Raw genomic sequence first — 22,702 nt, 5'->3', positions numbered from 1 at the left:
CCCCCGAAGTTCCTTTGTTAAATGGATGTCTAATACATATGGTAGCTATCAGATATGATATGCGTAACACATAGTTAAGCAGATGTGAGGTTTTTTTTAAGGTATTGGCAGAAACTAGGATGTACCCTCTTAGCTCCTATAAATGCACGGTGATAAATAGTATCTGTCTGACACACAGTTGCATCTTTTGGCTTTGGGGGACGTGGGAGCACGGCATTTCCACCAAACCGTTGAAGGCACCCGGCTTCTGGTTTTTCCTCAGAGGATGAAGCAGATTAGCAAACGGACGGATGCCGTCAGAAGAGACATGATGTGTCACGTCAGCCATGACAAGAGCTGGACAGGCCCGGGACCGGGGAGAGCTCGCTCTATGTCAACACCTAAGTGTGCCTACATCGCCTGACGGCACCCGGGGCGGTGGAGCCGGCCCAGGCAGACGCATTCACCCGGCAGACACCTGTCGGGTGCCTCATCGTGCGGGACCCCCAGCCAGGCGTGGGAGCCAGGGATCCCCCCGCCAGAGAGGTGGTGGGAAGTAGGCCGGCTCTCCGTTCAGACTTGACAACAGATCCCAGGGGAGGCTCTCCAGGTGGGCACGGCCCTCAACAAGGAACCGCTAGCCACCTGCCCAGCAAGGGCTTGGTGGGAGGCACACCATGGCAAGTACAAGGCGTTTTTCCTAGGGGTGGGCCTTGTGAGATGGCTGTTCTCGAATGTCAGTTCCAGTAGCAAAGACAAGTAGACGTTAAGCCGCCCGGAGGGGCAGGAAAGGCTGTGTGTGTGTGTGTGTGTGTGTGTGTGTGTGGCATTCAGCCAGTCCCGAACTCTGAGTCAGGACTGCCTGGGGCCAAAGGGGGGAAATTTTTCCACCGGGGAAGTAACACCAGGAGGCAGATGGAGAGGCAAAAAAAAAAAAGTATATATTTATGCTGCATTGTTACAGAAATATTTAAGGCACCACCAAAGTGAAAAAAAATGCAGGCTGGAGGGGACAGGGTGTCCTGGGGAAGAGCTTCAAGGCCCAGGGTCAAGGTGGGGGGTCAACCGAGAAGGACCCTGTCAGCCAGGGTTTGATTAGATTTGATCCCTAAGGGACACAGGAGTCACAGAAATGACATCCCATGATGACGTGCTAGAAACCTCATTCTGGGGTGACGGACGGTGGACCCTGGCAGGGAGAACCACTGGGGGGGAAGAGATGGCTCAGGAGGGCAGAGGGGAAGGGCCAGGGCTGGGAGAGGGAAGGCTGGCTCAGGTGTTTGGGGGTGTTAACGCCATTCCCTGAAGCAGGGGGCTGAGGGGACGGTGGTGTTCCCCTAGGAAGCGCAGACTCAGGGTGCTGCGGGGACATACCTAGCAGCTGGGGCAAGTCTACAATGGAATGGGATTTTGTGTCTGCAGTATGTAATGGAGACCCCAGCACAAGCAGGATGGGTGGGGACCGGAAACGGGGCATTTTAGGAGGAAGAGGGGTGATTTGGGGACCAAGCCGACAAGGCAGTGGGATGTGGGGGTGGGTGAGTGACCAGGAATGTGGTCAGCAGGCCCGTGGCAGCAGTAACCTGAAGTCACTGGCAGACCCTGTGGTCTATGAAAGGAGGGGTGGGGGTGGGGAGGCAGCCAGAGAGGACCTGGGGGAGGGCACTTGGGGACCAGAAAGGCCTGGGGGAAGGAAAGCAGCAGGAAGGGAGGTTGAAGGTGGAGCAAAGGAGGTGTTAAATGGTGACGCTGAGTCTGGACAGTGACAGGAGGAGAGGGATCCATAATCCATGGAGGGGTGAGGCTGGGGGGGGCGGGGGTGCTGAGGGAGGGCTGGGGGGCACACATCTGATGCTGGGGTGACAGAGGGTCTTGAATTGTGCAGGGTGACTGTCTTTTTGTTTTCAGTCTTTCTTTTCTTGATTAAAAAACCAGCTAATCATGGTTTGCCCTCCCAGTACCTAGACACAACCACTATTAACATTTGATATCTTAAATTCAAAGATAGGGGCACCTGGGTGGCTCAGTCGGGGCCAACTCTTGATTTTGGCTCAGGTCATGATCTCACGGTTCGTGAGATTGAGCTCTGTGTCGCTTGGGATTTTTTCTCTCTCTCCGCCTCAGCCCCACTTGTGCGTGTGTGTGTGTGTGTGTGCGCGCACACACACACGCGCACACACACTCTCTCTCAAAATGAATAAAAACAAACAAATTGCAAATATATACTTTAAAAAATACAACCTGTGATCACTGTAAGTGGCTGGTGGGCTGGATCCACCCAGTTTTAGGATTTGCTTTTTCACTTAGCAATATATTGTGAGGCTCTCCCCATGTATTAAATATTCTGCTAAAACATTATTTTCAATACCATTTTGTGTGGATATATAATTTATGTAAACAGCCTCCCGCTTTGGGCATTTAGATTTTTCCTCATGAATAACACTGCAATGGATACCTGGTACACAGAGCTGTGAATAGCTGATTACTCCTCAGCATAAAATCCTAGCAGTGCGATTGCTGACTCCAGAGGGAGTTGTATCCCCAGTGTGTGCAGTACATATTGTCAGGGGTCCCCAAGATCATTGAGATTCTCGACACACGCTCTTTGCCATACTAGGTTATCAGAGCCGACTGGCTGGACGGAGTCACGTAATCTTTGACTAAAGATCCTGAGAGTTTACCGGAGGGAGCACCCTGCATCTGCCACCACCGACGGACCCAGTACATCGGGATTATGTACATTGGGACCCCGGGCTCACGACCTTGAGCTGAAATCAAGAGTCGGATGCTCAACCGACGGAGCCACCCAGGTGCCCCAAAGATAATCTTAAAAATTTTAAAGATGATCATTTGGTGTCCTCTCTCCCACGTTAAAAGCACGATGAAATTTCCTTAGTTCCCACCACCACTTCCGTTCAAAAATATATTATAAGCCAGATTTACTGGTAGCTGACCCTTGGCTACATTCCAGATCCCAAAAGCAAACACCAAAGCTCTTAGATATCAATGACATTCTTGGGACAATCAGGGAATACTGATACACTACACGATATCATGCGAATGTGGGCTTTCTTAGGTGTGATAGATAATGTGGTTAAGCACAGGGATGCTCTTATTCTTAGGGGACGTGTTGCAAGTCTGCAGCCTTCTTTCAAACAGTTCAGCCAAGCGAGTATGCGTGTGTAAGTTACATTACTATGCACATGGAAGGTATGCACACGAGAGAAGATGTCAAGGTGGCGATACGTTAATAGTTGGAAGCTGAGTTGAAAAATACTGATAGTTAAGTTTAAGAGAAAGAAAGCATGGTGCTAGTAACTTAAAATAACCCTGAAATGTGAAGCGCATGGCGGCTAGTTTTGAGATCAAATCACACGGATCACCGATCCACAGGGTGGGCCTGGAAATTCTAGGCTGAGTCCCGCACGAGCGGGGTCTGGCTGCGGGGCTCCGGCATGCCAGCATCCACCCACGGAGCTCCGAGAGGGCAGGCCTTTCCGCATTGTGCGTGTGGCTGCATCCCCAGGGCTTGGTGGTTAGTTACAAATTACTACAGAGTAAAACTGGAAACAGCCAAACTGCCCAGCTACAGGGAATAACTAAGTAAAATGTGTCATGTTCCCTTGAACTATTTTATGGCCGGTGTTTGTTTGTTTGTTTTAATTTTTTTTAACGTTTTTATTTATTTTTGGGACAGAGAGAGACAGAGCATGAACGGGGGAGGGGCAGAGAGAAAGGGAGACACAGAATCAGAAACAGTCTCCAGGCTCCGAGCCATCAGCCCAGAGCCTGACGCGGGGCTCGAACTCACGGACCGCGAGATCGTGACCTGGCTGAAGTCGGACGCTCAACCGACTGCGCCACCCAGGCGCCCCTTTTTTTTTTTTTTTTTAATTTTTTTTAACGTTTTTAGGCCGGTGTTTGTTGAAGGAATCAAGAAATGCCAGTTTTCTGCCTGCTCTCTGTAACCCCCTGGTTTGTACCTGTTTCTCTGCACCTGTTTCTCTAGACAGCTGGACTGCTTGGGCTGCGGTTCCCCCAGAGCCCACAGGGCTCCCAGGGAGATCAGAGGCTCTTGGGTAACCACACTGTAGTTTTGTTGACATAAACGGGGTAGGAGCAAGGCTCTGAAGAATGAAGAAAGCTGGGCCGCTAAACACACATAGGGTTGCTTTAAAAAGTGAGCGTGTTTATTTAAGCCAAGCTGATTTGGTGTCTGAACCTGTGATGCTCCACCCGAACAAAAGAACAAAAGGCCTGGGGTGGCGGCTGAGAAAAGGACTAGAGTCGCGTCTGGGTGGACCCACTGCTCCTTCTGGTCCTTTCCTTTGAAATTACATTTGGCCAACACTTGGCTTCTTCAGGGCAAAGTGCCTGGAGGTCCTGCAATCCTACCACTTCATTTTCTGGAAGAAGAAACCTCAAGTGAAGGAGACAACATCTTTCCCCTCAAAAATTCCCAAGAGATAAATAACGAAGAGGTAAGTGCTTTCCAACGTGAACGTTTTATTTCGGATTTTTCAATACACGCATCTGACACTGCAGGTAAAACAAAGCTTAAGAAATCCCCGCCTCCTTTAGCCCGGACTTACACTGGGTACCCCGTCCTGTGGCCGCCAGGGGTGACGGGCCGGCACAGGGGCTCGTCGGCGCTGCGCTGCACACCGGCCAGGCCCTTCCGCCTCATCTTCCCCGTGTTGGTCATGATCTGGTGGAAGGAAAGGGGAGATGGGCTGGAGAAATCACCTACTTGAAAGCTGACCTAGAGGTAGCAGATACTACACGCAATAAAGTAACCTATAGGAGTAAGAGGCTTTGCAAATAAGTGAAGAAGGATCACACAGTATTCAGATACACAGAAATTGGGGGAAAAATTCCTTTAGGTTTGCGTATTATGCCATTTAGCAGTATAAATTAAAAAAAAAAAAACCAGACCATGGAAAAGAGAAGAAAACAGTTGAATACAGTAACAATTACATCTCTGGGAAGACTGAGTTTTGAAAGTGAGAAGAAAAAAAAGATGGGCAGATTTGGTTTCATCAAAAGGTAAACTTTCCAGTGGTGCCTGGGTGGCTCAGTCCATTAAATGTCCAATTCTTGATCCTGGCTCAGGTCATAATCTCATGGTTCGTGTTGGGCTTTGCGCTCATAGTGTGGAGCCGGCTTGGGACTCTGTCTCCCCCTCTCTCTCTGCCCCTCCCCTGCTCACACTCTCTCTCTCAAGAAATGAAAAAGCTTTAAAACAATTAAATTTTTTTTTTAATGTTTTATTTTTGAGAGAGAGAGCAATAGAGAGATAGAGCACACAAGTGGGGGAGGGGTAGTGAGAGAGGGGGACACAGAATCCAAAGCAGGTTCCAGGCTCTGAGCTGTCAGCACAGGGCCTGATGTGGGGTTCGAACCCACAAACCGTGAGATCCTGACCGGAGCCGAAGTTGGACGCTTAACTGACTGAGCCACCCAGGTGCCCTTAAAAATTTTTTTTTTAATTAAAAAAAAGCCACCTTTCCACCTATATATTAGAGATAAGCCAAATGAATGGGTAAACAACACACTGGGAAGAAATATTTGCACATATTTAACAGATGAAAGGTTAAGACTTTCATTAGGTCAGTAGCTCGTACAAATCGGTAGGTGAAACAGTCCATTAGCGATCAAAGAATTCAAATAGTCAAGTCACAAAATAGAATAGATCGCCAGTAAAGGAAGGAAAAAAATGATCAACTTTACAAGTAATTAGAAATACAATTTCACACAAAAAAGTATCATTTTTCATCTATTAAATGAGTGACAATTAAAGAAAGGATCCCACCCGCTGCTGGCAGGAATCAAAAGCCTTAGTGGCAGGGAAAGCTGAGTAATGTTCAATTACTTTGGGAAGTAATTTGGTGTTTTAAGTAGTCGTAACGATGTTCACATCTTTGGGTGTAAACCCTAGTGGAAGAACCCCAAATACGGGAAACATCAAATAAACAAAGTTGTTTGCTACAAAACTGTCATAGAGTAAAACTGGAATAATCTAGGTGTCCAGTAATAGGGGAAGAATTAAGTGAAATACAACATATTCATCCGAAATAGTAAGTGGCCTTTTACAATGATAAAGACTAGGTTATGAAAAATATGCTTATTTAAAACATTTACTAAAAGATTATAAAGCTGTCCATAAATGATGCCTTCAATTATGCTAAAATTACACAAAAGGCTGGAAGGAAATATACACGAAAATGAATACAGTGATAGGATAGTAGAACCAAGAGGAATTTTTCTCTTTATTTTCCAAGTGTTCTCTAATATGATTATATTAACACTTCAGAAAATTTGTTTAAAAGAGAAATTACTGTAAAGCTAGTGAAATCTGAATAAAGTCTGTGGATTGTGCCAGTGTGGATTGCCCGTATGATATGGTGCTACAGTCCTATAAGATGGGATCCCTGGGAAAACTGGGGGGAAGGGCACACGGGACCTCTCTACACTTTTTCAAATTCCTGCGAACCTAGAATTATTTGAAAATAAAAAGTAAAAACAACAACAACAAAGCAGACACTTTTTTAAAAATTGGAATTACATCTTTGATTTCTTGATTTTTGCTGAGAAGTTATTAAGGTCTATCTCGTGTTTGAGGTAGGGAGAAAAAAAGGGCCTCACTGTGCTGTGGGGCCAGCACCAGCGAGGGAGGGTGGGCAGGGTGGGCCGCACCTGGGCTGGTGAAGATAGGGGCGGACAGGTGGGAGTGTGAAGGGGAGCAGGACAAGAGGAAAGAGAAAGTGTGAGCTTCTGGGGAGGAAATGGAACATAATTAGTTTTTTTTTAATGTTTATTTTTGAGAGACAGAGAGAGAGAGAGAGAGAGTGAGCAAGTATAAGTGGGGGAGGAGCAGAGAGAGGGAGACACAGAATCGGAAGCAGGCTCCAGGCTCCGAGCTGTCCGCACAGAGCCTGATGTGGGGCTCGAACTCACAGACCGCGAGATCATGACCTGAGCCACCAGGCACCCCGGAAACGGAACATAATTAAGCTTTCCCAGTAAGAACTAGCAGGCGGTACCCTTTGTATCTCCTGTGTGATCTGCAAAGAGAGGCTATTTTAACCGCAGTCACTTCACTCCGCCGGCTGCTTTTACTGGGACTTCCCTTCGGCTCACGGTCGTGCTGCCCCATCTAGTAGGCGGGGCAACTTTACAGGCTGCACGACCCATCAGGGAAGCAGGCCCCTCAGGTCCGATTCTCAAAGGCACCCCAGGAACACTCGCGTTTCTCTTTCCCTCTCCATACTTCCCGACAGAACGCCTGGGTCTTTCCAAAGAAGGCTCAGAAGGTGAAGTCCTTAGCTACTGGAAAAGGGGAGACGGTGAATCGGTGCCTTCCAGCCCCACCCTCCCCCTGCCCCTCCACTCCACGGTCCTTCTGGGCTCACCCTCCCAACTCCTTCCTAGAGGAGCGGGAACGTATCACGTACATTGGAGAGTGTTTCAGCCTTTGGAAAACCGTCGGCCATACCATCTCCCCCCACCCTTTTTTTTAAAGATTTTATTTTCAAGTACTCTCTACACCCAACAGGGGGCCTCAAACTCACAACCCTGAGATCAAGAGGCGCTCGCTCTACGGACTGCGCCAGCCAGGCTCCCCAGCCATACCATCTCTTCAAAGGCACACAGGCCTAAGAAATAACTTGAGGTGGATGGTATCTGTCTTGGTTTCCAGGGGATGAAGAAACGGAGTCTGGCCTGTGGGCCAGAACTGTCTGGGCTGTTCCTCAAACGCCTGAGGAAAGGCCCTTGGGCAAGAGGGTTAAGTGCGCAGGACCCAGCGTGTCAGGGCAGCTGCCTTGCAGAAGGGTCCGTTTCCTTCTCACTCGACAACGTGCTGTGCTTGTAGCGTGAGCCACCCGGTAGCCCACAGGTCCCCAGGCCCCTCTCTGGGCCCCTCACTTTCAGTGCGGCCCTTTTAGGCCGGGAAGATCTGAAACGATCCCTAGTCCAACAACCTGTGGACGATACCGAGTTCTGCAGAAATGCTCCGGCGGCTGTTGGGAGAGAGAATGGAACGAACGGGTCCCTGGCAGCCACCTTATTCGTCCAGAGGACTCAGCCTTCATCTGTGTGACAGATGGAGATTTCACTTGAAAGAAGGTTCTGCTCCTAAAAAAATGCAGCTTATTGAACCACAATAAAAAAATGCCGCATATGATTTAGCCAAATGTAATTTATTTAATAGCAAAAGATGGTCAACACATGTCAATCGAGGTAAAAAATGTTATTTGCCATTGACTAATTTTCGAGAATCGGCGAATCACGTAAGTTGTGACATGTTAATAAAGCAGTACGAATTTTTGTAAGGAAACACAAGTTCTCTCTCTCTCTCTCTATCCACCCATCAATCCACCCACCGCGCAGAAGATGACATGGAGGCTGAAGCAGACACTCTTTGCGGTCCACCCAATATTCATTCTCTCCTGACCAACGGTACTCTGATTCTACTGGCACGCAAATGCTTCTACTTAAAAATACTCCCCCCTGGGGCGCCTGGGTGGCTCAGTCGGTCGAGTGCCCGACTCCGGCTCAGGTCACGATCTCCCGGTTTGTGAGTCGGAGCCCCATGTCAAGCTCCGTGCTGACAGCTCAGAGCCTGGAGCCTGCTTCCGATTCTGTCTCCCCCTCTCTCTCTGACTCTCCCCTCGTTCACACTCTTTCTCTCAAAAATAAATGAACATCAAAAAAAATTTTTTTTTAAATAAAAACATACTCCCTTTTGCAGACTCCCTTGCAGCTAGGGGTCACGTGACCCAGTTCTGACCAGTAAGAATCCAGTGGAGGTCGCCAGCTGGAACCCTGGGAAGGAGCACCATAGAAGGGGTAGATTTGGCTGGTCTGCCCGTTGGGCCTTCTTCCTGACTTTATCATGGGTTTGTGCCGGGAGCTCCCTCTGCCATCTCGTGACCAAGAGGCCACAAGCGTGTGAATGAGGGGCTCCCTCACTGAGGCAGAACTACCATGGAGTGGATGAAACTGAAGCTTCAAGACCCAGAAGAAGCCCTAGCGATGTGTTCACATGGCCCAGTGTTTTTGTAACATTTGCAAAAGTATTTTAACTGCAAGCACTTAATACTGCTGTTTCTTTCTCCTCTGACTTCCCTTCTGCTGTTTCTTCCTCCTCTGACTTCCCTTGCCATACTTCCCTTCATGTTGGTGGCGTGGTGTTGGGATTTAGCTAAGGGGGGACAATCTGGGACTTGGCTAAGGGCGCGCTGAGTCTCGATGACACTTAATTCAGGTTTCGAATAGATTCATATGATTCCCAATCATGGTGCACAGTCAAACCTTCGCTAGCTGTCCGGGGGTAGGAATGGCTTCTAGAAATTCCCTGCGTTGTCAGGCTATTTATGACTAATCAGTGTGCAAGAAAACTTGAAATATCCCCAAATCTTACAGCTTATTTGTGGAAGACATTTGAGGAGGGAGTTCTCAAATTTAGCGACAATCCTAAAGATGTATACAACAGCATTACCAAAAACTAAATGTGAGGCCAAAAGATTTTTCCAGTCTATCAATAATGAGAAACAAAATTTGATCAAATATGTTACAGGAAGGACAAATTTCCTTTTCTCTCCGTGGAAAACATTACAGACTCATTATTATATGGGTAGAGGCAATTAAAAGGCATAAAACAAAAACCAACAAACAAAAACCCCTATAAGGTATGCAAGGCAGCTAATTAATAAAAACATCACTTTTCTGTCAATTCTTAAAATTTGAATTTTACTGTGATTTATTTTCTCATTCCCATTCGGATTAAGTATCCACTTCATAACTAACTCTGTATTCCTTTATTGAAAGAAGCCTTCCCAAGCCCTGTAAACCAGAGGTCCCACAAAACCTGGGTCTTCCCTTCATACTGACAGGCAGAGTGTAGAAAGACATGCAAAGAGCCTGGAGTCCACATCCTTCAGTATTTATCAGCGGGATGGATAGATTCTCCGCGTTTTGCAGCTGGGCCAGTCCTAACTAATAAAGGAAAGAGAAGGTGCAGAGAGAAATGGAAGAATAACAGAAGGAACAGTGGTATTGCCTCTGGGTGGGTGGAGTTTTATTATGGTTGTTTAGACTGTTTATTTGGACTTTCCCATAATAAGCATGTATTTCTTTCTTTTTTATTGTTTTATTTTATTTATTTTTTTTATTTTGGAAAAGGCTTTAGAGGGACTTTTTTTTTTTAATATGAAATTTATTGTCAAATTGGTTTCCATATAACGCCCAGTGCTCATCCCAACAGGTGCCCTTCTCAATGCCCATCACCCATCCTCCCCTCCCTCCCACCCCTCATCTTTTTTTTTTTAATGTTTTAAATTTATTCTTTTTAACGTGTTATTTATTTTTGAGAGAGTACAAGCAGGGAAGGGGAACAGAGAGGGACAAAGGATCCGAAGCAGGCTGTGTGCCGACAGCAGCGAGCCCGATGTGGGGCTTGAACTCACGAACCGCGAGATCGTGACCTGAGCTGAAGTCGGAGCCTCAACTGAGCCATCCAGGTGCCCCTATTTCTTTTATAATTAGAAGGAAGCATACACAGGGCACCTGGCTGGCTCAGTAGCAGGAGCATGCGACTCTTAATCTTGGGGTTGTGAGTTCAGGCCCCACATTTGGTATAGGGATTAGTTAAAAACAAACAAACAAACTTAAAAAAAAAATACAAGAAACAAACTGAAAAAGAAATGGATTTGGAATATTTGCGGCTTGGGATTTTCTCGCCTGCTTGTTTGGTTGTGTTTTCACACACAAGAATGTGGACTTTTGGTTGCACCTCATCTCCCAATATGTAGAGAGCACTGAGACTTCAACTATCAGTCAGGGCAGGAATAACTGGAAAGTGATCAGAATAAGCTCCAAAGTGGAGACACATTTGAAAAAAGAAACCTAAAAGCAAAAACTGCAAACCGAGGCCCTTCCGTGTGCTTCCACGGCGGGCAGTGGGATGGCAGGGGCCCGGGGCCCTGCCCTGTCTCCGACGGGCTCGGCCCTGCACCCTGGCCAGCTGTGCCCGCCGCCCAAGTGGCAAAGTTTCCGTGGCCCAGACTCGGGCTTCAGGACCACTGGGGCGGGGTGGGGGGTGGTGGCAGTAATAAAGATGTGGATTCCCAGGCCCGCCTCCATACACACATTCTTCGGAGGCAGGGCTAACCCGTCCTTCAGGCAATCTCTGGAAAACTAAACGAATTTGGGTCTCCATTTGACAGAGGGAGGAAACGGTGGGAAGGGAGTGATCAGCTTTTACAGCAGGCATCCCCCGCAAAATGAGTTTATGCAGGAAACTTAGACCAGACAGAAAACTGTGACTAGGCCACAGCTGGAGTTCTCTGAATTTTCAGACGCAGCAGGCAATTCACTGGAAAGTCGACAGCTCTTCCAGAAGGTGGCACAGCTTAGTGGCAACGGGCAAGGGCAAGCAGCTTCAAATCAACCTGAGAGTGTCCCTTACCCTTTCTCAGCCTCAGCTCTCCTGTCTAGAAAATGCGACACTAGCAGGATTTCCCCCGTAGTTTGTGGACCAAATTAAATGGAGTCAGATGTACGAAGTGGTCTGCACAGGGCTTGGCTCATGACGTGTGCTGAACTGACTTAAGATGTGCCCATTACTGTGGTTAAAGGTAATTCATAATAGGTTTAAACTGTGAAATAAAAACAAAAAGCTGAGATTCTGTGATACGTATCCACACCCCTTTTAACCGAGGCGACACAGCTATTTAGATCAGGGCATTCTTTTCAGGAAGGATTAAATGATTGTTCAGCATAGTATGGATGATACAAAAAAAAAAAAAAAAAAATTCAGAAATAAGCAAGGAGAAGTTGGCAAATCATCAGTCTTGACCTGCTGACAGTCACGGCCTAAAGAAGAAACAAGGCGTGCTGCTTTCTACCAGAATTACGAGTAAGCAGCACATTTCTCGTGACCATGGCCACGCTCAGGCAAGCTTAGGAAGTGACTTGTTCTCTCGTCCCAGCTTTCTGAGTTCTCAGTGGTTGGCGGCACTGTTTGTGGCCTGGGCTCTGCTGTGCACAGGAGCTGTTTGCTTGCACTCGGGAGGGTCAGGATGGCAGCGGGGCCCTTCTGGGAAGGACGTGGCTCCAAATGCCTAGCAGGGGGTGAGCCACTGGGTCCAGGAATCCTGGGAATGGTTTCCTTCCATCCCCCAATACCGATGGGCTGCCCCTGCCATACCTCCACCCTCACCCCCAAGCCAGTAGTTTCTAAATCATTGGTGTGTCCCATACCCGGTTCCTGGGATTATGGAAAGGAGGCCTGAGGAGGGTCCTAGGCTCTATCGTTAAGCCACGTTGAGGGTCTGGGGCTTTGAGAGAGCCTGGGCTAGTTCTGTCCTGCACGACAGTATCTGCTGCCCCACTTGCCACCCCTTGCTGTTACCTGCATCCCTACCAAGAGCACAGTTTCGTCTGCTCTGTGTCTTTCATAAACTTCTCAAAGGTGACAGCTAGGTCTTAAACTTTTTGGCATTCTGCTATGTGTTAGGCAAATGGCATGAATTCGGTGAAAACTTTTTGAATAGAATATTCTGATACAATGTTTCAAAAAGTCAGTATCTTTCAAGTGATCTTGAAAAATCTACAGTCTACCTCGTACATCAGAAGAGGAGGCGTGAATGCTTTTGGGCACACAGTCCCTGGTGAAATGTCTTCTGTTTTTAGCGGGTTCCCTCGTTGGGCACGAGCAGTTGTGGAGATACGAACTCAAAGCCTTGTGGGTACCGGAGCCAAAGGCACGGCTCTTTGAAATCAATGAGCCCCACACAGAGGCTGGCAGGCTGTCGATTTCAAATCAAGATCGGGGGACTGAGGGCAGCTTAGCAAGACTGATGGGCAGAGACGGCAAAACTGGGAGTGTCCAGTAACCCAGTGGCTGCCCCACATGGTTTTCTAACTTTAAAACTGCCTCCATGACGAGATCCTACGGTGACCTGGTGTGGAGGGTTGAAAGGTGGCCCCAAGTAGACACGCTCATGTTCTAACCCCACGAACCTGTGAATGTGGTGAATGTGACATTTGGCAAAAAGCAGTCTCTGCAGATGTAATTAAGTTAGTGATCTCGAGATGAAGCCATCATCCTAGATTATCCTAGATTCACGACAAGCGTCCCTATGAGACACAAAAGAGAGAAGGGGAGAAGGCCCTGTGGAGATAGAGGCAGAGTCTGGAGGGGCGCAGCCACCAGCCAGGGAACCCCCGGAGCCACCGGAAGCTGGAGGAGCATGGGGGCCTCTCCCCCAAGGCCTTCAGAGGGGGCGTGGCTGTGTGGGCCTCTTGATTTTGGACTTCTGGCCTCCAGAACTGTGAGAGGATAAACTTCCGGTGTTTTATACTAATTTGTCCTTCCGGCACCAGGAAGCTAAGACACTGGGTCTTCACGTTTATATAATGAATTCTTTCTGTACTTTGTACTCGTGTTACTCATGTCTCCACCAAAAAGTAACTGACAAACGTGCAGGGAACTTTTCTGCTGGATTCAAAGATGTCCTCCTGGTAAAAGGATAGTGAAGATACGTGAGGGAGATTTAGAACTGCACGCTAGGGTAGGATGACGCCATTTCCAGATGCCATTGCCCTGGGTTACCGGGTTACTGGTTGGTCTGAGAGCTCTGCCCTTTGTGCCCCACCAAGCGGCACGGTTAAGCTGGGAGTCCCAGACGTTCTGTGCCTTGGTTTTTGTTGCTGTTTAAAAACCTTCACCATCCTCAACCTAAGATCGCATAAGCATTTACTTCACCTGGGAGAGGGGCTGTAAATCGCTCTGCATTCACACTTGGTTTCGGTTCGCCAAGTTCTGTGAATGTCCTTGCTGACCATCGCATGCCTGCGTGGTTGTGTCTGTGGGAAAGTCCCAACACTGCAGGGCTGGGTTCCTGGCCGTGGCTTCCACCTCTGAAGATGCCCCACCCACTTGCCTGTTCCATTCTCATCTCCTGCCTATGTAGCAAAAGAGTCTTGCATTCATTCATTCAATATTTTATTTATTTTTGAGAGAGAGAGAGAGAGAGAGAGAAAGAGAGAGAGAGAGAGAGACAGGGCAAGTGCGTGAGCAGGGGAGGGGCAGAAAGAGGAGACACAGAATTCAAAGTAGGTTCCAAGCTCCGAGCTGTCAGCACAGAGCCTGATGTGGGGCTCGAATCCAGGAACCATGAGATCATGACCTGAGCCAAAGTCAGACCCTTAACCGACTGAGCCACCCAGGTGCCCCAGGAGAGCCTTGCTTTCAAAAACGCACATCTTATCAAATGGAGTCCAGTCCCTCCCTGCCAAAGTCAGTGCTCTTCCGAAGGGAAACAAAGCCTAGTTAGGGCTTCAGACTTCCATCAACAACTTGGAACCCAACTGCCTCATTTCCAACGTTTCTGGAGCACCTCCCCACTTGACTGAAAGTAAACAGAGCCTCCACAGTCAGTTAGATTCCTTTGATCCTTGAGACATTCAAAGGGCTGTGATGGGCTATAGGCCTTGACCATGACCAGAGGCAAGGTGGTGGGTAGTGGTGGTACGGGGGGTGAGGGTGGAACCCCGGCCGAGCCTCCTCGGGTCATCTCCCTTCACTCCTGCCCCCTATAGTCCATTTTCCATCATGCAACCAGAATGAAAATACAACTTCATACATTATGGCACAAAAACAGACACATAGACCAATGGAATAGAATAGAAACCCCAGAACTAGACCCACAAACGTATGGCCAACTCATCTTTGACAAAGCAGGAAAGAACATCCAATGGAAGAAAGACAGCCTCTTTAACAAATGGTGCTGGGAGAACTGGACAGCAACATGCAGAAGGTTGAAACTAGACCACTTTCTCACACCATTCACAAAAATAAACTCAAAATGGATAAAGGACCTAAATGTGAGACAGGAAACCATCAAAACCTTAGAGGAGAAAGCAGGAAAAGACCTCTCTGACCTCTGCCGTAGCAATCTCTTACTCGACACATCCCCAAAGGCAAGGCAATTAAAAGCAAAAGTGAATTACTGGGACCTTATGAAGATAAAAAGCTTTTGCACAGCAAAGGAAACAACCAACAAAACTAAAAGGCAACCAACGGAATGGGGAAAAGATATTCGCAAATGACATATCGGACAAAGGGCTAGTATCCAAAATCTACAAAGAGCTCACCAAATTCCACACCCAAAAAACAAATAACCCAGTGAAGAAATGGGCAGAAAACATGAATAGACACTTCTCTAAAGAAGACATCTGGATGGCCAACAGGCACATGAAAAGATGTTCAACGTCGCTCCTTATCAGGGAAATACAAATCAAAACCACACTCAGGTATCACCTCACGCCAGTCAGAGTGGCCAAAATGAACAAATCAGGAGACTATAGATGCTGGAGAGGATGTGGAGAAACGGGAACCCTCTTGCCCTGTTGGTGGGAATGCAAATTGGTGCGGCCGCTCTGGAAAGCAGTGTGGAGGTTCCTCAGAAAATTAAAAATAGACCTACCCTATGACCCAGCAATAGCACTGCTAGGAATTTATCCAAGGGATACAGGAGTACTGATGCATAGGGCCACTTGTACCCCAATGTTCATAGCAGCACTCTCAACAATAGCCAAATTATGGAAAGAGCCTAAATGTCCATCAACTGATGAATGGATAAAGAAATTGTGGTTTATATACACAATGGAGTACTACGTGGCCACGAGAAAGAATGAAATATGGCCCTTTGTAGCAACGTGGATGGAACTGGAGAGTGTGATGCTAAGTGAAATAAGCCATACAGAGAAAGACAGATACCATATGGTTTCACTCTTATATGGATCCTGAGAAACTTAACAGGAACCCATGGGGGAGGGGAAGGAAAAAAAAAAAAAAAGAGGTTAGAATGGGAGGGAGCCAAAGCATAAGAGACTGTTAAAAACTGAGAACAAACTGAGGGTTGATGGGGGGTGGGAGGGAGGAGAGGGTGGGTGATGGGTATTGAGGAGGGCACCTTTTGGGATGAGCACTGGGTGTTGTATGGAAACCAATTTGTCAATAAATTTCATAAAAAAAAAACAAAAAACAAAAAAAAAAAACCAACCAACCAACCAAAAAAACCCAAGTTAATACATTAAAACAAGTCAAACTGAGTCACTCCCCTGCTCCCGTACTCTCCCAGCTCAGGCTGGGAGAAAATCCAAAACCCTTGCCTACAAAGCTCCTACAGATGGGCTTCTGGCTGTCCTCTAACGTCAAGTTCCACCAGCAGATTCTGTACCCCAGCCTGGGGCCCCGGAAATTCCTTGACAGGTGAGGAAAACTGGGGCAGGTGTCCAGGGAGAACAGTACCCAGGGTGAGATGAGGAGGGCCAGGATGGGGGCAGTGATGGGAAGGCACTTTCTGCTTCTGTCTACTCCTACAAGGCTCATGCCACCTGCACCCACATTCTTTTCCTTCTCAAGTCACTGTCCTTGACTTGTTTGTTGAGCAAGTTGTTCAAAGATTGTTGAAAGACTGGCTCCTGGCCTTCTGCTCCAGCAGTTACTTGACTAATACGAGATGTCAGAGCCCACGGGACTGACCCAGTCAAACACCAGCTTCAAAATTCCAGGAGCTCCTTTTAATGCCAATGGCCTTCATTCCTGTGTGCTCTCCTGTCTGTCCCAGGAGAGCGGACAGGCCCCCATCTCTTGTTCCTCCCTTCAGAAACCTCACACTCCAACATTCCACCTGTTCATTGATGTGCTTTCTGATCAAGGTTTCGTGAGACACCTGCGGGCGGGCCCCCGACACTGCCATCCTCTCCTGGCCAATCGGCAGCTCCCTCCTCACGCCCTCCCCTGTTTAGCTGGTGGGTGGTAACCAGGGGCTCCTAGAGCTGGATGGGCATCAGAGTCAGTGGGGAGCTCTCTGAGCTCAGATGATGGCCCCATCTCAGATGTGTGACTCCACAGGCCTCTTGGATGCCTGGACTGGCCACCTAATCCATCCTGAAATACTCCTCCGTTCCGATTCCCATGGCGCTACATTATCCTGGTTCTCCTCAAGCCTCTCTGGTCACTTTCTGTCCTTCTCAGAGGCCCCGCTTCTTGCTCCCACTCCTGACATGCTGGTCTGCCCCTCTGTCCTCAGCCCCTCACTCTCTCTCTCTCTCTCTTTCCACCCTTTGCTTCGTTAGGCATCTCTTCGCCTGCTCTGATGGCTTCAGCCATCACCGGTGTGCCGATGACTTGCAAACCCGCCAGTCTTCCCTCCTACTAGATAAGGCACACGAAAATTAAGAAGCTGGACAGGTGGGTGATTACTACTGAGGCGGGCACACCTTTGGACGTTAGGAAGGCTCCTGACATGTGCCCTCGTGTTATATCCTGATCTCTTTTCTGTTCACCGACAGCTCTATCTGTGACAGGTAGCTAGGGCCACAGTGCTCTTCAGGACCGCTGGAAGCAGACTGGCCAACACTCTCATAAACATAGTATCGTAGTATCGTAGTATCGTAGTATCGACCAAACCACGCAGTCATGTGTCATTGCAAAGGCTAAGTGCATCAGTGGCCCATCTCTCCTTTCTACTTCTCCCCCACCCCCTCATGTGGTACTTACTCCCAAGTACTCCGTGGTCAGAAGCTTCTCGCCTGAGAGCTCTCCAAGCTGGGGCTGGATCAGCTCGTCTTTGTCCAGATCAGCTTCCATAGTGTCATGGTCCTCCTGTTTCAAAGGACACACGGGGGTCAGTGCTCTGGATCCCCCTGCTGCACATTCCCAGACAGCTGGGTCCCCAAGTGGGCATCTGCCAACGGAACGAGAAGGCGTCTGCCCAACCACAGCAACTGGTGGGTTTGCATTTCAAACGGCTTCAGGGGCAGTCTGTCCTCTGCTCATAGCCTGAACCATGAAGCCAAAAGGGAAAATACCAGCCCACCTCTTTCGGAAGCTGGGCACCTATGGACACCTCCACGGCCACAGGTGTGAAGGGGTTCAATGAGACACTTGACAGTCTCCCTCAGTCACAGCTCTCAGAATTTCTCTGGGAGGTCAAGGGACCATATGAATAGCCAGGCCAGTCCACCAAGAACTATGAAGCACCTTCACAGGCACAGGCCTTCAGCAACTGTACGTTATAGGCTTGTTGTGCTCAAGCAGTTTACAGTCAATAAGTAAGAAGACTCATCAAAAAGAGAAGAGCTGTTTTGCTTTTGGGAAGATGGAGTGGATATACTTTTCCCTATTCCTCCTACCAAATACGGCCTCAAAACACTGGACGTTAAACATAAAATAAACACAAGACACCCTGAAAGACAGAGAGAAGGAGGCAGACTGGCTGGGTCCCCAAAGACACAAGGAGTGAAAGGTGCTGAGTTCCCTGGGGTTCCTTGGTTCCTTACAGATTCCACACTCGGGAGCTGAAGAAGCCAGCAGCCCAGCAACGTTTGAGTGGCGGAGACAAAAAAGTCTCCCCAGAGCCTGCTCCTCTAGCTGAAGGACCGGGAAAGGGAGGGCCTAGCAATGACAGAAGTTTTAGAAAATAACCAAACACCACAGAAAATATTGTGGCCCTGTCCCAACCACACCTGCCAGGGCCTTCGGGAGTCCAGGCTTCTGCCCTCACTGGGCTGTCATCAGGCACCCCCACATCCTCAGCTGGGGTGACACGAGTAAGGAGGGGGAATTTCATCCCTCCTGGGCAGTAATGAGGTTCTCCCATCCCCAGGAGAGAGTGGAGACCACGTGGAGAGCCCAGCCTCCCAGCCGACAGTGACGAGCTACCCCCTCTCCATGCTCTGATGCCGTCGGAGGAGGCCTGGTGGAGATTCATGCTTTTACCACTGCCCACATGTTTCTGTGGTGCCAGGGGAGGCTCTGTGGGCAGCACTAATGAGGCACTCCTTCCTGTTCTAGTTAGAGAGATACTAGTCGAGGCTGCGTAGGGATCTGGAACTCCCACCCCTGTCTTGCAGTAACAAGGAGTCTCCTCCCATCCCCTACCACCCCTGGGTGTCAACAGAGGCTGAGTGTAAATCCTGGTCTTCTATTCACACCTGGCGGCAATGAGGAGGAGACTCACCGCCACCTCCCACCCCCCAACCCCGCCGCCAGAGCAGTATCAGAAGCAGCCAGCTAAAACAGAAGGTTTCAATTAGATCAAAAGTCTTATAATCCTCAAAATATCTGGGCTTAAATAAAAAATCACTCATCATACCGGGAACCAGGAAGCTCTCTCAAACTGAACAAAAAGAGACGATCAATAGATGCCAACATCAAGGTAACGGAGATGCTACTAGAATGATCTGACATAGATTTTAAAGCAGTTATCACAAAAATGCTTCAGTGAGCAATTACATTCTTGAGGCAAATGAAAAATTAGGAAGTCCCAAGAACATAGAAAAAGAATAAAATAAACCCAAAGCAAGCACAAGCAAGAAAATAATATAAAGAACAGATATCAATGAAGAGGAAGAGAGAATAACAAGGGAGAAAATGAGTCAAAGAAAAAAGCTGGTTCTTGGAAAAGATTAATAAAATTATCCTGACCAATGTCAGGAACGAAACAGAAGATATTACTACAGATCCGGGAGATATCAAAAGGAAGAGGGATCACTATGAGTAATTCTGCACACATGGGGTCGACAACACAGATAAAAGCACAAACTATCACAAGCCTCTCAATATGAAATTTTGATATAATTTTAAGATAACTTGAAAAGTCCTCTTACTACTAAGGAAATTCCTTCATAGTTTAAAAATTCCCCTGAAAGAAATCTCTAGGCCTACATGGTCTCACTGGAGAATTCTATCAAACTTTTAAAAAAATACCACCAATTCTATATGTTTCCAAGAAAACAAAACAGGAAGGAATACTTCTTATTTCATTTCATGAAGGTTTTGTGTTACCAAAGCCAGAGAAAGACAGTACCATAAAAAGAAAAATATAAACCAAAGTCCTTCGTGAATAAAAATGCAAAAATCCTTAACAACCAAGCTAAGAGAAAGGTAAAAAAAATCCTCAGCAAAATCTTAACAAATAGAATGGAGCAACCGATCAGTTATGTTAAAAGAATTAGACGCCATGACCAAGTGCAGTTTGTTCCAGCAGTGCGAGTCCGGTTCAATATTTAAAATTTAAACATCGTAATCCATAATATTGAGGGGTTTGTGAAGAAAAAAAAATCATATGATCATAGTAATGGATGGAAAAAAGGCATGAAAAAACTCAACATGACAAAAATTCTCAGAAAAATAGGAAAAGAGGAGTACTCGATAAATAACGTATAGCTGACATTACACTTAATGATCAAAGACTGGAGGCTTTCCCCCTTAAGACTGGGGACAAGGCAAGGATTCCTGCTTCTATTCATTCTTATTCATTCTTAGTGCTAGAAGTTCTAGCCAGAGTAATAAGGCAAGAAAAAAAAAAAAGGGGGAAATAAAAAGCATATAGATCAGAGAGGAAGAAACAGAACTGCCTCTATTTGCCCCTCCCCTGCTCACTCACTCTCTCTCAAAATAAATAAATGAACATTAAAAAAAAATAACTGTCTCTATTTGGAGATGCCATGATTGTCTATGTAGAAAATCCCAAGGAATCAACCCCTCAAAAATCCTAGAACTAATAAGTGAGTTCAGCAAGGTCACAGGATACAAGATAAATATATGAAAATCAATTTCTATATACTAGTGATGAACTTAAAACACTGAAATTAAAGATACAGTATCATTTATAATTCACACAAAATAAAAATTCTTAGGTGTAAATCCAGCAAAACATGTATAGGACTTGTAGGCTGAGAATTATAAAGTGCTAATGAAAGAAACCGAAGATCTAAATAAATGGAAAGACCTACCTTGTTCACGAACTGAAAGACTCAACATAGTTGTTAGTTCTGCCCAAATTGGTACATAAATTTAATGTAATTTCTATCAAAATCCCAGAAGGATTTTTCTGCAGATATATACAACATTATTCTAAAATTTATATGGAAAGGGCAAAGGGACTAGAACAGCTAAGAAAATGTTGAAAAATAAGAATAAGGTGGGAAGAATCAGTATACCCCGTGTCAAGACTTCTATAGGTACAGGTTTCAAGACTATGCGGTAGAGGGACAGACACAGAGATCAACAGAGCAGAATAGAGAACCTCAAAACAGCTGTACACAAACATGTCCAACTGATTTTTTGAAAATATTTATTTATTTTTGAGAGAGAGAGCGCGAACAGGAGAGGGGCAGGGAGAGAAGGAGACCGAGAATCTCAAGCAGGCTCTGCAGAGCCGGACGCAGGGCTCAAACTCACGAACCATGAGATCACAGCCTGAGCCAAAATCAAGAGTCAGGCGCTTAACTGACTGAGCCACCCGGGCACCCCTGCCCAACCGATTTTTGACAAAGGCGTAAAAGCAGTTCAATGGGGGAAGGACTGCCTTTCCAATAAATAGCGCTGGAACAACTAGACATGCATAGGAAAAAAAATGGACCTCAATCGAACTCTCGTGACTTATCTAAAAATTATTTTAAAATGGATCATGGACTTAAATGTAATACTATCCAATTGTTAGAAAAAAATAGAAGGAAGTCTTAAAGATCCATGAGGCAAAGAGTTCTGGTACCTGACACCAAAAGCACATTCCATAAAAGGAAACATTTGATCAACTGGGTTTAATTGAAAATTAAAAAATCTTTTGCTGCAAGACCCTCCGAAGAGAATAAAAAGCTACAGACTGGGAGAAGAGATTTGGAAACCACATATCTGATAAAGGACTAGTATCTGATTATAGAACATACCAGAAACTCCCAACACTCAATAGGAAAAACCCAAACAATCCAATTAGAAAATGGGCAAAAGACATGAAGAGACCAAAGAGGATCTATGGGTGGCAGATAAGCACCTACAAATATTCCACATCATTAGGCATCAGGAAAATGTAAATTAAAACCTCAATGAGATGGCACTCTTCATCTGTCAGAATGGCTAACATGAGAAATGCTGGTGAGGGGGGCGCCCGGGCGGCTCAGTCGGTTAAGCTTCTGACTCTTAATTTCGGCTCAGGTCATGATCTCATGGTTTATGGGTTGGATCTCCACTTCTGGCTCTGCACTAAGAGCGTGGAGCCTGCTTGGGATTCTCTCTCCCTCTCTCCGCCCCTCCCCTGCTCTCTTTCTCTCTCGAAATAAATAAACGTATTAAAAAAAAAATACTGGAGAGGATGCAGAGAAACTGGATCCCTCATACACTGCTGGTGGGAACACAAACTTGTCCAGCCACTCTGGGAAGATTTGGCAGTCTCTTTAAAAGCTAAACACACAACTACATACGACCAAGCAATTGCACTCTCGGGCATTTATCCCAGAGAAAGGGAAACTCATGGTCATACAATACTCTACACGAATGCGTGTAACAGCTTTCTTGTAATAACTCAAAACAGAGAATGACAGATGTCCCCATAGGAGGACGATGAGACAAACCGCAGCACACCCACACCAGGAATTACTGACACACACAAACCTGGATGACTCTCCAGTGAGCTACGTCGTGTGAAACAAACCAGTCCTCGTGGTTATAAACTATATGATTCCGTCTACGTGACATTCTTGAAATGACAAAACTGTGGGACTGGAGAACAGATTACTGGTTGCCAGGGGCCATGGAGGACAGGGGGTGGGAGGGAAGTAGGGTGGCTGTAAAAGGGACCTTGGTGGTCATGGAGATCCTCGGGGTCTTGAGTGTCTCAGTGGTAAAATCCTGGCTGTGGTGATA

General features: G+C 46.9%; 1 protein-coding gene across 3 annotated transcripts in view; it reads right to left on the bottom strand.

Annotated features, from left to right (window-relative positions):
- Positions 1 to 22,702, bottom strand: part of ARMC9 (armadillo repeat containing 9) — a 151,459-nt gene that overhangs the window by 15,612 nt on the left and 113,145 nt on the right. For all 3 annotated transcript variants that reach the window (XM_043578145.1, XM_043578144.1, XM_043578146.1), the window contains exons 20-21: positions 17,555 to 17,659; positions 4,572 to 4,687 (exon numbers count right to left, since the gene is read on the bottom strand). In XM_043578145.1, the coding sequence (XP_043434080.1) occupies positions 4,572 to 4,687; positions 17,555 to 17,659 (221 nt within the window). The remainder of the gene's footprint in view (positions 1 to 4,571; positions 4,688 to 17,554; positions 17,660 to 22,702) is intronic.

The sequence above is a fragment of the Prionailurus bengalensis genome, chromosome C1 (assembly GCF_016509475.1).
Source record: "Prionailurus bengalensis isolate Pbe53 chromosome C1, Fcat_Pben_1.1_paternal_pri, whole genome shotgun sequence".
In the NCBI taxonomy this organism is placed as follows: Eukaryota; Metazoa; Chordata; class Mammalia; order Carnivora; family Felidae; genus Prionailurus; species Prionailurus bengalensis.
The sequence above is the reverse complement of the archived record's forward strand: the minus strand, read 5'-3'. Positions and strand labels throughout refer to the sequence as shown.